This window comes from Anastrepha obliqua, chromosome 4 (genome assembly GCF_027943255.1).
Source record: "Anastrepha obliqua isolate idAnaObli1 chromosome 4, idAnaObli1_1.0, whole genome shotgun sequence".
In the NCBI taxonomy this organism is placed as follows: Eukaryota; Metazoa; Arthropoda; class Insecta; order Diptera; family Tephritidae; genus Anastrepha; species Anastrepha obliqua.
Window position 1 is genome coordinate 122861110 of NC_072895.1, and position 17593 is coordinate 122878702.

The following is a 17593-nucleotide window of genomic DNA, read 5'->3' on the forward strand; positions in this document are numbered from 1 at the left end:
TATTTAAAAAACCATATATGAAGACATATTTTCAAATTTATATTAATATAAAATATTCAATTCTTATTTTACAATACTTTAATAATTTAATGATTATCGGTTTAAGTAAATTAAAGAAATATTTTATATTACACCTTCTCTGTTCGCAAGCAAAACCTCCACTTTTAAATATATACCGCTGGCGGCTGATATTTGAAAAATTCGTTCGTTGAACTCCAGTGGCACTTGAGTGCGTGCTGACTTGGTGAATTTAAAGTGACGTAGCAAATTGACTAGTCCAATTTTCGCCTGCATTTTGCCGAAACGCAAACCAATGCAGGCGCGAGGACCTTTTCCAAATGGCATATAAGCCGCTGCATGCCGCTCGTGCGCCACTTCCGGCTTAAAACGGTCCGGATCAAACTTTTCCGGCTCAGAATACAGCTCGGGGTCATGCTGTATGGCGTGGAGAGGTAATACCACTAGACAACCTTTCTCGATAACTTCGTTGGTGTTGGGTACCAAATAGTCCTCCTTGGCTTTGCGCACGAGATATGGCACCACGGGGTACTTGCGGAGAGTTTCTACAGTGAAGATGATACATTAAAAATATATGTCCTTTTTCAGTGTTATATCTAATTCCTACGCACCGTCCACCGCTTGATCCAGATACTGCATTTCATTTAATGCGTCGTAGCTGAGCTGGTTATCATGCGATTTCAGCACGCGTTCGATCTCATTTCGTACCTTCTCCTGTATTACCGGGTTCAATGCGAGTTCATAGAGACATAGCGACATGGTTGTCGAAGAGGTATCAAAGCCGGCCACAAAAAAGACGAACGCTTGTGCCACTATTTGCATGAGAGTCAAGCCCTGCGAGAGGTCAATGCCATCACTTTTCAATGCTAACCGCTCATCCTCTGCCTTCAAGCCGATCATCAAGTCCATAAAATCATTGCGTTTGATTTTGTCACGCTCTCGGAGCTCCACTGTCTGACGCACAACATCCACATAGAATTGTATGATGTGATCGGGAAAGAACTTCAAATGTAAACGACGCGCCCAATCTGGATTCATCAACATGAATGTTTGCACGAGTTGTGAGTGACGCGGCTCGGCGAAGACGGCATGCCCGCGTCGCCTAAACTCAGCCTGTGGATCGCGCAGACTATTGCATTCAATGCCAAAGGCACAAGTGCCAATGACATCGGTGGTGTAGCGCGCGCAAAGCTCCTTCAGCTCTAGCTCCGCTTTTTGAGGGCTATTTGCAAGTGCCACCCGGCAAGCGTGCGCCAACTCACTACCCACTTTCACCACTGTGGGAAACATGTATTTCATGTTGCCCGACGAGAACACGGGTGTCAGTTTGTTGCGCATGGCACGCCATTGCTCACCCTCCAAACGAAAAAGATGACCTGTGAGTGGATCATCGCGTGGATTTGAGAAAACGCCGCGATCTTGGAAATTAGAAAATTTACTAATGCAAATATCTTTGATCACATCCAGATCGAGTATAAGTGCGGCGCGCGTAAAGAAGATATACATGCCCACAAAGGGGTGACTATCTTTGTACACTCCGTAGAGACGCTGATTGAAGTGACGTAGCTGCACTTGGCCGCCAGCGGCGCGCTGAATATTCCCTACCAAATAACGAGGCGACACCTGAGGCACACCACGGCGCTGCCAATAAGTATAGTGCCATTGGAGCGCAATTATTACGAGCGTTAACGCGACGCAAATGAGTATCAGAAGTAGCAGCATTCTCTTCTTTTAATTTTGCTTCATTTATTGCAAAAATATTAAACACAAATGCAAAGTGGCGCGCGTTTGCGATTTGACTGTCTTTTAGCGCTTGACTCTCACTGATTTATGCAACTTATGAAATCGCGCGTTAAATAATATTTTGGCCAGTAACTGAGGGCCGTTTGAGACAATCAAACAATAACAAATAAAACTAGGGAGAAAACCAAAAACTCACCTATATTCTAATCATTCTCTAATGATCTCAGTCGCATGCTGTTGTGAGCAAGTTTTGTTTGCCGGTGCGGCTTAATTTGTAGAAAGAGGCTAAGTTGAGAACGCCGTTTTGAATGGCGTGATGACAAAATAGGCTAATGAGTCAATCCTATTCTCGTTTTCGTACACTTTCCCTTAGCGATGTTAATAAATCTTAGAACTTTCTTTCACTGAACTCATAAATATTACGCGCTTTCATTTCTGACTAGAAAATCTAAATAATGAAGTTAGCGCTTTTCGAGTGGTAAAAGAAAATGTATATTTGCTACCAGATAACTTAATTCGCGTTTGGTAGAGCTTTCGTAAAATGATGAAATTACCATAATGTCTCTTTACTATTCTCACTTCTTGATAAAAGATAAAGGGTGCCACATTTAGTGATACAGTTACTACTTACGTTTAAGTTCATTGAAACTAAATTCCTTTTTCTTCGAACTATGCGTTTGCTTTATGTTAATTCGACATTTTCAAGTGTGGTAAAAATATTGTTGTTTACGCTTCAAATAAAAAACTTATACTGACGTTTGTGCCTTACGACAGTAGTTCTCCAATGAATGTTTGGAAATGTGGATCGATGGAATAATAATCAAGTTACGCCATCTGTTGTAAAACCGAACGAACTTATTCATAGTCCTATTAATTGATTCTCTGTCCTTTCATTCCATATTTGGATGCATTAAGAGTCACACCATTTTGGCGGGCCAAAGTTATCGTGCCAGCGATAATTTCAAAAGAAAAGTGTTTAGTGGCTTTATCATCCATCTACAAAGAGCGACTTTCATCTGAGATATTCAGTTTTCTGGGTCGATCGCAAAGCCAATGATTCCCTTTGTTATACTTAGTAAGCATTCGAAATTTCTGCTGTAGGAAAATATACTCTTAGTACAAAAATAGGAGAAAAACTTCTGTGAAAGAAAACGCTGTCTCCAACCCAAAATATCTATCAAGTGTCCTACACTCGGTACAACCACCCTTTACAATTACAATGTATTCAAAAAGTTGCTTACCTCAATAGCAGCAGTTGGAAATCTATCACATAAACAAACACAAAATTCTCAAGTAATTACATCTACACTTTTACTTAATTTCCTTTTGCAATAGCGCAGCAACCGGTGTGGGAATCAGCAGACAAGGGAAAAGGATAAGTGCAATTAAAACGGCCCCAGAATGAAGAAAATACGTAACGTCTGAAAAACGATTGCGACAGATTAGTTATTGTGTAGCTCGTTTGCTTTGGATCACCTGCATTGACACATGCTGACACACAACACTTGCTCTATATTACCTGTTGTTGTTGTAGAATGTAAGTGCCAAGCCAAAAGTAAATTTCTCTTAAGCTATCTTTAATAGCAAGTTTTACGCAGAGCAACAATAAAAATATATACATTGCCACAATGACTTTTAACAGCATTTGAAGAGAAACAATGGGGAGTTGAGGGTGCAAACGTTGTCCTTGCACAAAGTGAGCACTGACATGAAGTACAACAAACTGTACACACACATATACACTTGATTACACACATATTAAAAATGAACTTTAGAGTGATGTAATATTGGAGATGTTTAAAAGGTTATTTGAAATTATCGTTATAAAGGGTGGTTAAATTTCAAGGGCCGATGTTGAATGTGAACCACACCTAAACGTCAACGACACCGCTGGACTTCTTTCTTTAGGATTATTTGAAAGAAAAGGTGTACGTTGAGAAGCCAGCAATAATTCACGAGCTAAAGGATGAGATAATTCGGCACATTAACGGTATAGAACCTCAATTATGCCTCAGCGGCATCGAAAGTTTGGACCATCCGATGGAGGTGTGCTGCCCGGGCCGCGGCGGCCATTTGGCCAACATTTTATTCCATATATAATTGAGCTATACCAATATTATCATAATAAAGAGAAAAGACAATAATTTCCTAAAAGAAATTGTATTTATTTAAAATCAACCCCGGCCTTTGAAACTTAACCACCCTTTATGATTGCCATGTGATTGGAACAAGTCATAATTGAACTGCAACATAGATCAGTGAAAGATAATGAAAGGAGCAGAAGCGGCAGAAGAAAGAGATTAAAATAAAGTTGAAAGTACTTTTGAGAAGAACATTGGCGTGCAGAGGTAATACACATTAGGGTGTATATGTACATTAGGGTGTGTCACATAAAAAAAATCGGTACTGTTTTTCCATCGGAAATATCCAACTTTTATTGTTATAAATTAGTTTATAAAAAACTATGTTGGAACAAAATTGAATTATAAAAAAAATATATTATAAAAAAATATACCAAAAATCGGTACTGCTTTTCCATCGGAAATACAAAATTTATCATATTATAAATTATATTATATAAAATTATGTTATAAAAAAATTATTTTATGAAAAGAAAAATAAAAATAACAACCGGTACTGTTTTTCCATCAGATATATAAAGTTTATTATACAAGACTTGCACCAAAATAGTTCGGAAAAATATTATAGTAAGATTTACGTGAATTGTATTGAATTGGCGTCTTTAAAAAAATCTCATTATTTTGATTCCGTTGATAAAATTTTTAAACATTTTGGTGGAGACTTTTTAAGCTTAAGATGTTCTATGATCTAAGCCAAATATTTTCGTTGTAAATATGCTTGTCAATATACTTGAAGAAAACGGTGACGTTCTAGAAGAAATCGTGTCCAAATGGCCTTTCACACAGTAGTTGCGCTTGGGCTAGAGACCATGAACCAACTAGCCATTCTTTACATTTTGCGCTAAGGACGAGCTTTTGAGGTTACCTTTTACAGATCACTAGTAATCAATCTAACCGTTAAGGTGCAAGCTTGCCCATATTGAACAGATCATAGAATTCCATTATCTCGGTGCCTAAAATAACATCCTCCAAAGATCTCAGCTCTGAAACTAGTTCGGATATAAAATCCACCGAACATGCAGTGGTCGAGAACTGAAAATCACAGTCTACGCATTTCAATCTCTGCTGGGATCTTATGCGCAATGAGGTTATCCAACAAATATGCGACGCACAAGAAGTTATCAGATGAAGCAGAAAGAGACGCAGGGAATCAAAAATCAAAGAATGGAAGGTCAACATATAGCAAAAATTGTTATGGTAGAAAGACCAAACATTGGAAGACATTCTGGTAGGCCCCCCAAAATATGGCGAGAGTGTTGGGGCTCAAGCTCCACCAAGACATGATTTCTTTGATATGCCTTTTTAAAAAATTATTTGATGTAAAAACAAATTTTGTAGCTACTATTATATGCTTGTATCTATGTACATGCCATCTCAGTCCACAGTAATCCCAAAAAGTTATGGTATTAGGTGAAACAAAAACTACCGAGCATTTTCCGCCCGATGCTTTCGTGAGTCATATACATATTGTGAAGGCGATTTTGTACTGGCGATGAGAACTTCGAAGGTTAGTAGGTTAATCGTCGAAAATGCAAAATCATGAAATTAGTCGGGTCGGGCCAGCTACTCATTGCCCAAGAGCTAAATATTAGGGAGAAAAAAAAATAATTTGGATGGTCTTAATTATATTAATTTCACAATTGAAGCGAAAATCGCCAGAGCAATTTATTTTATTGTACATGAAAACACCTCAAACTTGTAAAAACAACTATTTAAATACATATACGAGATATGTTCCATAATCTTAAGCAAAATCGAATGAAAATATTTGCGTCAACATTTTTAGGGAGAGCATCAGCTGAGATATTTCATTACGAGTACAATTAATAATTTTGCTGATTTTAAAAATGACTCAGCATGTTCTGAAATCAATTTATTATGCGATCGAATGATATGAGTTTTCTTTCAAGACCACAACATGTTTCCATTTCTTTTGCATACTTTTGCGCACTATTTACAAACCTTAATCCCAACACTTCAGCGTCGCCCTTCCTTATTCACTAATTCTATTCATTCGTGCACCTGGTGGCTGGCTTTTGCAATGTACGGAAAGCAAATGTCCTTCATGCAAATTAGATTGGCATTTTGCTAGCAAAAATCTTTGCATGACAAGTTCTATTGAGTTTAGATTTGTTCTGCATATCAAACAGTCTGCCCGTCCGTGTAAAGGTCATTACGAGTAGGTGTGGGAAAATTGGGTTCTTAAAAACTTGAACACGCGTACAGGCGTGTGCGCACCCGGGTGTGGCGTAATATAGGATGCGTGAAGGTATGTGCGAAAATGAATTCAAATTAAAAATTTGAGACGAGTTGGGAGAATAAAAAGAATTTAGTTCCAAATTGATGATATTTCCCAACACGGATGGCAAAGGAAATAATGCGGTTAGTGCCAAATCTCTTCAATTACTAGAAAATAATCGCTTTCGGTTGCTTTGTGGCAAAAGTAATTTTCTTTTTAACTTTACCAGTGGTAGTATGTGAATAATTTCAAGAATGAAGTGTCAAATACAGTACAAGTTTTTGACTCATCAATGTGAGATGCCTACATCTGCACTACAATTATTTTCAAGCGTCTAAGCTTTGAACACAATTGAGTATAACTTTATATTTCAATGTAAATTAATAATAAAGAATTACCCGAACTTTTACGCTGCTCAGGCTGCTATTACGAGTATACAGGGTGCCAGTTGCTAGGCATGCCCTCACTTTCTCCTGCAGCTGAAGAGCGCAGCTTTAGTAGTGTGCACATAACTAGCACTTAACATTTTCCTACACTTTTGAGTCCTGAATAGTGAGTTGTCTAAGAATTCTTGAATATTGCCGCAAGTGCAAATGTAATCTCACTTCTTTTTTGAAGGAATTTTCAGAAGGTTCGACAACTGCGGGCTGATTCTTTCCAAGTATTTAGACTCTGTACTTATAGGCGCTTTTTTTCTTAATAGGACAGACTTCTTACTTTATATGCTCGTTTTAGTATATTTTTTGTATACGAAGATTTATCTGCACTTTTAAATTTTACTAACCCAATACAATTTGACCTTGAATCAATTGTATGGTTTTTAATTTTAGGATTGGTTATTTTATGAAATAAATATATCCTTTTTCCTGTATTCAGAAAAATATTTTTCCAGATTTCTAAACATTTCTAAGTTGCCTTAGGGATTAAAAGTAGGAATACATAAGTGTGCAAAATTATAGGTATAAAAGACTGTTTTTAAAATATCACAATAAACGGTATTGTCGATTGCGAAATTCTGGAATTTCGGGATTTGTCTAAAAGCACTACTTATAGCTGCGCAACTAAGTTTTCCCTATTTTTTCTGAAAATACAACTTTATTGCCCATCGCTGGCTACTGTTTTTCCCATATTTCTGGTAGATCTCGTATACCGTCGCGGTGAACCTGTTCATCTTTTGAGGTTATCCACGGATCAAGCCACTTTTTGATGGCTTCATACGAATGGAACTGCTGGTCAGCTAGACCAGATGCCATCGATCGGAACAGGCGATAATCGACTAGCGCAATATCTGTAGAATATGGCGGGTGGGGTAGGATTTCCCATTTTAGTATTTCCAGGTAGGTTTTAACGGGTTTGGCTACGTGAGGCCGAGCGTTGTGGTGCTGTAGAATCACTTGTTCATGCCTCTTCGCGTATTGCGGCCCCTTCTCGCGCAGTGCTCGGCTCAATCGCATTAATTGAAGTCGATACCGATCCCCAGTGATAGTTTCGCTTGGTTTTAGCAGTTCATAATATTATAAATAACATCAACTTGGTCCTACCAAATACATAGCATAACCTTCGCAGCGTCAATATTCGACCGAGACGACGACGTAGAAGCATGACCGGGCAGTCTCCATGACTTTCTTTTCTTCGAATTGCTGTAATGAATCCCTTTTCATCACCCGTCACGATGCGATGAAGAAAATCCTTCCTTTTTGTCGCTGGAGCAGTTGTTCACAAAAGAAAAAACGACGTTCAAGATCCCTTGGTTTTAACTCATAAGGAACCCAGGTCCCCTGTTTCTGAATCATTCCCAAAGCATGCAATCGCTTGGAAATGGATTGGCGGGTAACTCCTAATATTGAAGAAAGCTCTTCTTGCATTTGACAGGAATCCTTATTGAGCAATGCCTCCGATTCAGCGACTTCGAAGGTTTTTGGCTTTCCTTTTCGCGGATGGTCGTCAACATAAAAATCACCTTTTTTGAAGCGACGGAACCCATTTCGGCACGTTTTTTCATTTAAAGTAGCATCTCCATAAAGTTTTCGTAGCTCTCGTTGCGTTTCAGCCGCCGTTTCTTTCGAATGCAAAAGGAAAATCAACACTTCAACACAACAAATGACGATTATTCGGCAGAAAGTCAGACAATTTCACAAAACCAAACGTATATGATAACAAAACAAAATCACAAATGTGTCGAAGCAGTTTGTTTACCATATGTCTAAGCTTGGTTTATGACGTTAGGTTATGTACTAGCACACACTGCTGGCGGCATGTGTTGACAAATAGCGGAAACTTAGTGGCTCACCTAGTATTTACTAAGGAATCGAAAAAAAATTATTTCGGGATTCATATGAACTAGTCCCGTTATTTTCGCTACTTGAAAAATGTCAAGATTCGCAGACATATCTGGGATATCTAATTGATCTATAATTTTTTATTAAAACATTAAAGATTTTAGCATAAATATTAGGTTTAGGAAAATATGAACATGCATATCTACACACATCAGCATATTCCGGTTTTACAACAGTTAAGTAATAATGACTAGTAATAGCGGCCGCCATAGCCGAATGGGTTGGTGCGTGACTACCATTCGGAATTCACAGAGAGAACGTTGGTTCGAGTCTCGCTGAAACACCAAAATTAAGAAAAAGATTTTTCTAATAGCGGTCGCCCCTCGGCAGGCAATGGCAAACCTCCGAGTGTATTTCTTCCATGATAAAGCTCCTCATAAAAAATATCTGCTGTTCGGAGTCGGCTTGAAACTGTAGGTCCATCCACTTGTGGAACAACATCAAGGCGCACACAATTAGGAGGAAGAGCTCGGCCAAACACCCAAAAAGGGTGCACGCGCCAATTATATGTATATATATATATATATATATATATATATATATAAGTAATAGTGACTAGGGACTATTTTCTGATTACAGGAACGAAAATACATCGGCTTGTTCAGTTTTATTGAGGTTTGTTCAGTATGCAAATAAAGCTTTTAATTTAAAATGGTACACAAAATATTTAAAACATCTCAAACTGGTCGAGCCTGCTTAATATGCCTTTAAAGCAATTGACCCACTACGTTCTCCGCTCACTTCGATCATCCGTAAACCGTGGCCCAATGCCTTATAATCATATTTACTTACAAGCATATATACACACATATATAAAACTCACAATCTTCTGTCAACATTTTTGAATTGTTTTTATTTTTGTATAGTATTTTGTTGTGTGGTTATGTCTAGCCTATGCCTCGTGAGTGTTGTAAGATAGTAATGAGGCTACTAGCAAAATGAGTTCTCTCTTTACTTTGCTTCAATGGCAGATTATCAGTGGCCGCCGATCATGTCTCTCCCCATTGAGGGCAAAACATCTCCACTGAGCAATTGAGTTTGAATTTAATCTCTGTGAGTAAGACCATAGTGTTTAGGTGTTTGAACTTTTGAGCTTTCAATACATTCACAGCGAACTCAAAAGACCACGCAATATTCATAAAAAAGCATATTTACAAACCAAATTAGTTGTTGCTTAGTTTTCTAATCTTAAAATGAGAAAAGCATATTTGTGAATGAGTCTGCAGTTTTATAAATGACCTTAAAAATTAGTAATTTATTGTCTCAATAAAAATATGTAGCAAAATATTTTTAAATACGCATCATAGGCCGTTGGTTTAAACGATCGACACGCAATTTTACGCCATTTAATGAGTGCAGAAGAATTTTCTCCTTCATATAGTGCAAGTTTTCGTCAGTTTCTTTACAAACTGTAAACCTGAAGTTCCTCAGTAAATAGGCGAGCCCAATGAATCCCTGCATTTTGCCAAAACGTAAACCAATGCAATTTCTTGGTCCATCGCCGAACGGCAGCCAGGTACAGGCTGGACGTTTCTTTATTTCTGCATCAGAAAAACGTTCAGGATCGAATTTCTCTGGATCGGGATAGTACTCAGGGTCATAGTGTATAGCGTAAACAGGTATGTTGACCATTGTGCCCTTTTCGATTGTGTAGCGTGGATCGTTAGTTTTATAATCGGCTTGAGCCTCGCGTGTCAGATGTGGCACTATTGGATACTTCCGCAAAGTCTCTGAAAATGTAAACAAAATTTGGAATTAAATAGACAAATACACACGCAAAGCGTGTATACTAATATTTTGCAAAAGCTTACTCACCCGAGAATACCTGATCCAGATAGTGCATATCCTGCATTGCTTCATAGGTGAAGTCGTTGTTGTGCCGCTCAAGCACCTCATTGATCTCTGTGCGCAATCTGTCCTGTATGTCTGGCTGCTTGGCCAATTCATAGAGTGCGAAACCCATAGTAGACGAACTGGTCTCATAGCCCGCCAAGAGGAAAACAAAAGCTTGTGCGGCAATCTCGTTCATTGTTAGTCCACCATCCTTAGCGCTTTTACTTTTCAGTTCCATTAGAATTTGCATTAAGTCATTACGCGCCACTTGATTTTTTTCTCTGTATGCGACGGTATCATGCACTATGCCCATATAGAAGTCATGCACTTCCTGTGGCAACTTACGCATGCCTAGCGCACGTGCCAGCTTGGGAGCAGCCTCTATTAAGGTGTCTATGAATTTTACGTGCCGATTTTCGACGATCGCCCTTTGACCCATTACCACGAAATCGGCTTTCGGATTGCGCAGACTATTGCACTCGATGCCAAAAGCACATGTGCCAATCACGTCGGCAGTGAAACGTGACAGCAAATCATACATTTCTAATACGCCATCAGGAGCTATTGCTTGCTTTTCTTCCACAACCTTGAGAAATTCCTCTGCCACTTTGATGATGGTGGGATACATATATTTCATCTTACCAGAGGTGAAAGTTGATGAGAGTTTTTGCCGCAAATTGCGCCATTTGGCGCCATCCAAGGCGAAAAGATGGGCTGTCAGCGGATCATTCTTCTCATTGTGAAAGAGTCCGCGATCGCGAAAGTTATTAAAGTCTTTGATGAGTATATTTTTCACCAATTCAATATCCAATATAAGAGCGACTGGCCTGAATACCATGAAGAAGCCGGCAAAGGGACCAGTGCCCTTGAATTTCCGATAGATTGGCACAAAAATTTCCACAAACGATTTTGTTTTGCGCCATTCTTGGAAATCACCCATCGGAAAGGTTGGCTCATTATGCGGTATATGACGACGACGCCAGTAGCCATGACGATACTTGAGGAAAAGTACCAGCAGTGTAATGCTGAGGATTAGCATAGCGAGGAACACACTCATTTTTGTTTTTGATTTTGTTTTTGGCAAAAAAGTTGAAAACGACAAATCAACTCAACTAATGAACATTTGAATTAGAACTGAAGAAGTCTTTATGCCGTAATGTGATATTTAACTGCCGAATTCGAGAGCTTTTATTTAAGCAAGTGACTTAGCGTTTTTTAAGGTTGTGTTGTGGAAGGGGAATCGTGCCATTGGTAGGTATAACATTCGTGCTTGAACAAGATATGCGTGTCTATATTTAGAAATAGTCACACTGTCAAAAGCTAAAGTGAGAAAAAGTTATATGGCTCAACAAAATTCAGATTACAAAGGTTCACATTTTTTTAATTTTAATATGAGAATATTTTTGTGCGCAGTATTTTTGAGCTTTTAACACGGATTCTGAGGTCTAAAAGTGCCCATATAGTAGTGTTTTTAAAAAAATGGGACAAAAAATCGGCGATTTGAAAAATCTCAATGTGCAGTTTGAGCTTAGTTCATCTTTTAGATTTTGCGGCCGGCGTCTTGAATTTGCCATATTGAATTTTAAGAAACTGACATCGGATTTGTAAAAAAACAACCCCAGAAACTGTCGACTAGTTGTTTTAATGAACTTAGCTAATAATTATTTCCACTTTGATCGTAATGTCTAGACCTCAGATTAACGCAATTTTAATGCAAAGTTACTTATTATATTTTTTGGAACTTGAATTGGTAAAATAAAAAGTAATTATTTAGCAAAATCTGTTTTTCATGGTTTGAAAGAAATACGGTGTTATTATTATTAATTAATATAAAAATAAAAATAATATCGAGGTAGCCAGTGTAAGTCCCACCCCACTTAGCGAGGGTACTTTGAACGCATTCACCAAAAAATATGGTAAATATTTATTTATAAAAGCTCAATATTTTAAAAATTCCACTTAGTTATTTTATGGAGAACATCTTAAATCCACTTCAAACCGATTAATCGCATTTTCTGTAATTTTTGGTCCAATTTAAATTAGAAGAAACTATTATATAATAAATTTCTAAGAGAAGAAGGCATGGAGTATCATTTCATTTTGCGGTGAAAAGTCAAACGACTTAGCAAACATTATTATTTGATGCTTTCCATTTCAATTCAACCGGGCTATTCGGGTCATGTTCTTCGATTTCGATGTAACTCAAATATGTTGTTCTCTGGTCAAAATAATGAGACACGTATTTTTTTGTTCGCCCGAAAAAATTTTTTTTCAAGAGTTATCGGCAATTTTGTTTTTCGGCTCAAAATCGATTTTTTTAATTATATAAGAAAAAATTTTTTTAAATGCCCATAACTTAGTCAAAAATGAACCGATTTTAATAGTTCTGGATTCAAAATGATCGTCATTACTTACAGGAGCGACTTAATGTAGAAACAATTGCAAAAAGGTAGTTGAAAATTTTTTATTTAGCAAAAAAAAAAATTGAAATTTTTTCGAAATTCAATATTTCAAAAAGTGTATTTTTTTTATAACTTTTGCCAAATCAAGAGGACACCTCAAACTTCAATTGAGCTGAATGCCCAGTAGCTAAAATGAGTTGTTTTAGAGTAATGAATTTTTGAGTAAAAAACGTGTTTCGCACTTTTTGAAGTCGTTCCTGTAAGCAATGACGATCATTTTGAACCCTGAATCATTAAACGCGGTTCATTTTTGACTAAGTTATGAGCATTTAAAAAAAAAAAATTCTTATATAATGAAAAAAAAATCGATTTAGAGCCTAAAAACAAAATTGCCGATAACTCTTGAAAAAAAAATTGTTTCGGGCGAACAAAAAAATACGTGTCTCATTATTTTGACCAGAGAACAACATATTTAAGTTACATCGAAATCGAAGAACATGACCCGAATAGCCCGGTTGAATTGAAATGGAAAGCATCCTTTATGAGCTGGTATTTAATTGGCCGCCGTAACCGAGTGGGTTGGTGCGTGACTACCATTCGGAATTCACTGAGAGAACGTAGGTTCGAATCTCGGTGAAACACCAAAATGAAGAAAAACATTTTTCTAATAGCGGTCGCCCGTCGGCAGTCAAAGCTTCTCTCTCTCAAAGCTAAAAACAAAATTGCCGATAACTCTTGAAAAAAAAATTGTTTCGGGCGAACAAAAAAATACGTGTCTCATTATTTTGACCAGAGAACAACATATTTAAGTTACATCGAAATCGAAGAACATGACCCGAATAGCCCGGTTGAATTGAAATGGAAAGCATCCTTTATGAGCTGGTATTTAATTGGCCGCCGTAACCGAGTGGGTTGGTGCGTGACTACCATTCGGAATTCACTGAGAGAACGTAGGTTCGAATCTCGGTGAAACACCAAAATGAAGAAAAACATTTTTCTAATAGCGGTCGCCCGTCGGCAGTCAAAGCTTCTCATACAAAATATCTGCTGTTCGGAGTCGAACAACATCAAGACGCACGCCACAAATAGGAGGAGAAGCTCGGCCAAGCACCCAAAAAGGGTTCGAAGGTGAGTAGAAATATATGTTTATATTTTTGTACATAATAATTTTTATTTGAAAGTATTTTCATTTAGTTTTAGAAAAAATACAACTATACTCGCACGCAAAAATGTATGTATGTGTGTAGAAAATATACAGGTTTGCTTTTTTCCGGTTTATTCGAATTGTGCGAGTAAAATCAAATATTTTGAAAATACCTATTTTTTTTAATTAAACTCAGTTGAACAACAGGCTTAGATTCATTTTGGGTAAATTTTAGTGCGAATTACAATTTTTATTTACTTTTTTAACTTGGCCAAAGCCGGTAATTTTCGCCACTAATTGGCCTTGCATTTTTGGCGCCTACTGTGAACTCGATCATTAACTAATAGAAGACTGGTGCTTAAAATTCGAGTTGCTGTAGTTGGAAAATGTGTAGAGAACGAACCACTTCGCTACATCAAAAAAACTTGCAGGAGTGTAGATCAGAACTAAAGGGTTTCACTGAAAGCGAACGCCTTCACCCAACAAACCAAAAACCCCTTATGCGGTTGCGCATAAAGTGCAAATGTTTATATTTTTCTTTAATTTTATTCATGCCTCATAAAATATGCATGTTTTTGTTTTTGGAGTAGCCTTCAGTTGCTTAGCGCCAACCATTAGGCGCTGCCACTGAGCTTGTAAATTATGCTTTTTATTATGTAAACATATTTTTTCATAAGCTTGCATGTACTCGTATAATATTAACAAACGAAATAATAAAATTTTTTGCGCGTTTTTGGTTTATATTTTCTGCATTTTTATCGCTCTTAGAAATGTGCAAATACATAGATAAGTACCTCCATACATACACATATTTCTCACTTTAAGCAGACATGGCCAGTAAGAAACATTTCATCATACACCTACACATATACATGCCCATGGGGAGATCAAAGAAATCATTGCGCCAATAAGGGCAGCACAAAGAGCCATTGCATTTTCCCAGAAATTTTCAACCCGTATTTCTCGTGCCCTGACAAAGCAATTCATGTTTTTAAGGGCGCCTTATCAACACTGTTCACGTGTTGGTCTAGCAAAGTAATTGGCGCTTGTATGTATGCGGGTATGTTCCGCTCGAATATTCTATTTACTTAAGCAGCATGACCGGTTGCAGGTAGATTGAGTGTGAGTGTGAGTGTGAGAGCGAGAATGAGTTACGGCACAAGCTGACCGTTCATGCTTCTGTTTGCATCTTTGTCCAGACGATAGCGTTGGCTTAAGCTACCGAATTCGCTTGTGAAGCGTAAATTCACATGTAAGTGCATCTACGACCCTCTGTAAATATTACACTTTTCCGATCTCGTTTCATATTCTGGGCATACAGCTGCGAATATAAAAATGTGGTTATGAAATAAAATAGATTTGTAACTGCGAATGTTTTGATATTTTTGGTTAAAAGAATTCGTTTTGAAATAGTTTTGTGCATTATTTCAATTAGGTCTTTGATGGGCTATTAATTGGGTATTTTACATTTTAAATATTTTGAGTTTTTAATAGAACATTTTTAGCATTTATGTAAATTTGCCTATGTTACCATTTATTATTTCAAAAACCATACCATATTACAATCTCATATTTATATAGGACTTATTGACAAGTATTGACAATTTATTTGTTTTTATTTAATTTTAATAATTTTTTATGGAAACAAAGTTCGTACCCCTATAATTCCAAGTCTAAACCTGTCCAAGTGGATGGCGGCCCACTTGGACAAAGAATCAAATTCATCCATTGTGATACCATACAGTAGAAAACAGAGAGAGAAGAACAGAAACGGAGAAAAAAAGAAAGAGGAGGCTTAACTAAGAGTAGGAGGACGACCTATCGGTGGCTAATTACAATTCCGTTAATCTCTTCGCGCGTTCATCAGGTGTGTGATATTTACATCTGCTATACCCCCATGTGTGGCAAACAAGTGAGAGCAAAAGAGTCTGAATTTTAGCACGGCGAGTGCAGGATAGCTAAGGATGAGGTGATGAGATCAATCCGCTTCATTCTTCAGGCAGCTTCTTGGCTTGAAGCAATCCCACGTCTCACCGCATAGATACCTAATGGACAATGCCCGGTTAGGATGCCCACGAAATTAGAGAGCGGTGGCTTTGTTATATACACACATATATATATATATATATATATATATTATATATATACAATATATATATATATAGAATTTTACTCAGAATATTTATTCGATTTTTTTTATAATTTTATAATCAGAATTTTAATATTATATATATTTCAAGTCTGCAGTTTTATAGTACATTAAAGAGGGGTTGAATTTTTAAACTGTTTTTTGCTCGGCGGTCTTGCGCGTTTCCTCCATTTAACAGTTTAACCCATCCTGTAAATATATCCAGATTATTCTGATCGCAGCTGTACCTATATTTCGCTCGCTCACTTTGAAGTGTCGCTACTAAAAATCATTTTCGTAAAGCGCCTTATAGGTATGTGATAGAAAAGAATTGATTAATTCGGAATTTTCTCAAAAACTTGTATTCTCCCCTTTGGTACGCATTTTATTTGTTTTGATTTTTGTTTGGATTTCCTGTAAAATAAATTTCCAAAATATGTTTGATTCTGCTTTGCTACGGTTCAGAGTTTTACATGCGATATGCATTTGAATTCTCACATAAATTACTATACATACGCATATAAGTATGCCATATTAATTTTGAGTAATCTGACAAAGTGCATTGCAATATTTCTGGCAACCACCCAAGGTAAAGCAGAATTTACAAATGCTTAAATGCATGCGTTCTTTCTCCGAGCCAAGTAAATCTTCTTAAATGCAGTGGTTGTAGTTGTTGTTGGAGCTGACGCGCTCGAGTGTGAAATTGCAACAAGACATAAAATGATTTCATTTTTACTTTTATTTATAACTGTCACTTTGCAGGGTTGCACAAAGTGTAGAGCAAGTCAGGTGGTGTGGTTGATTCAGGTGAAGGCTACGCATGGGAATAGTTATTGGAATAGCTTAACTGTGATGATTTATGTTGGTAGTGCTTTTAAAGTTACAAAAATGTATTTAGTGGCATTCAGTGATTATAAATTTGATATCAAAATACTACAAAATGCATAAATAGCAACATTTTATAGAAAAGAGCAACTTTGGTATTCTTGATTCTTACTACAGACGCTGCCTCTGTTAAATGTAAAATTATTTTTGTCTGAAGAAATGAAACTACGGCAAAATTTTTACAATTTTGCTGAACATTTTTCGAATTTTTGAAGTTTTGAATATATAGAGAATATATAGAGCAGTGATCAACTTCCTTCGACTTTTGGGGTGAAACACCACACTTAAGGGGGTCTTCTACCGTCACGGTTTGAAAAAATCGATTTTTTTTTTTTTAGATTTTTTAAAAGCTACTAATGTTAAGAGTATGCTATAAAGAGGGTTTTATGAAAAACATGTTCCTTCATGAGCATTTCGGGGAGAATACAAGCATGCGCGTGGCATTTTCGAGCGTTTCTTTATCTTTAAACGCCTTTTCCCGAAAGTTGACTTTTTTCAACTTTCTGGTCACACATCTACTATAAATATTTGTCGAATTCATTCCATCTTTTTTCCAGTTATTCAGTGAACATCTCGCTATGTTTTCCCAGACCACTTTTTTCAATTTTTGATTAGTTTAATTTTGCGGGCCTCTAAAGTGTAAAAAAAAGAGGAAATTTTCAAACTTTTTTTTTAAAATCACGCATTTTTTACAAATTTCAAAATATTTAAAATCGCCACT

The 17593-nt window shown here is 37.0% G+C and overlaps 2 protein-coding genes across 2 annotated transcripts; both read right to left on the minus strand.

Annotated features, from left to right (window-relative positions):
- Nucleotides 1-102: 102 nt before the first annotated feature.
- LOC129245777 (probable cytochrome P450 6a14) lies at nucleotides 103-1824 on the minus strand. The gene is made up of 2 exons (XM_054884160.1): nucleotides 630-1824; nucleotides 103-563 (listed from the first exon to the last, which is right to left on the minus strand). Exons 1-2 carry the CDS (start codon nucleotides 1738-1740, stop codon nucleotides 124-126), a joined length of 1551 nt encoding a protein of 516 aa, XP_054740135.1. The 5' UTR covers nucleotides 1741-1824; the 3' UTR covers nucleotides 103-123.
- Nucleotides 1825-9366: 7542 nt separating this feature from the next.
- LOC129245779 (cytochrome P450 6a22-like) lies at nucleotides 9367-11370 on the minus strand. The gene is made up of 2 exons (XM_054884162.1): nucleotides 10296-11370; nucleotides 9367-10210 (listed from the first exon to the last, which is right to left on the minus strand). Exons 1-2 carry the CDS (start codon nucleotides 11368-11370, stop codon nucleotides 9771-9773), a joined length of 1515 nt encoding a protein of 504 aa, XP_054740137.1. The 3' UTR covers nucleotides 9367-9770.
- Between the last annotated feature and the right edge of the window lie 6223 nt (nucleotides 11371-17593).

Coding starts and splice junctions, on each gene's coding strand:
- LOC129245777 (XM_054884160.1), bottom strand. CDS start 1,740: ATGCTGCTACTTCTGATACTCATTTGCGTCGCGTTAACGCTCGTAATA. Junction 564..629: donor TCTGGATCAAGCGGTGGACG/GTGCGTAGGAAT, acceptor TCTTCACTGTAG/AAACTCTCCGCAAGTACCCC.
- LOC129245779 (XM_054884162.1), bottom strand. CDS start 11,370: ATGAGTGTGTTCCTCGCTATGCTAATCCTCAGCATTACACTGCTGGTA. Junction 10,211..10,295: donor TCTGGATCAGGTATTCTCGG/GTGAGTAAGCTT, acceptor TTACATTTTCAG/AGACTTTGCGGAAGTATCCA.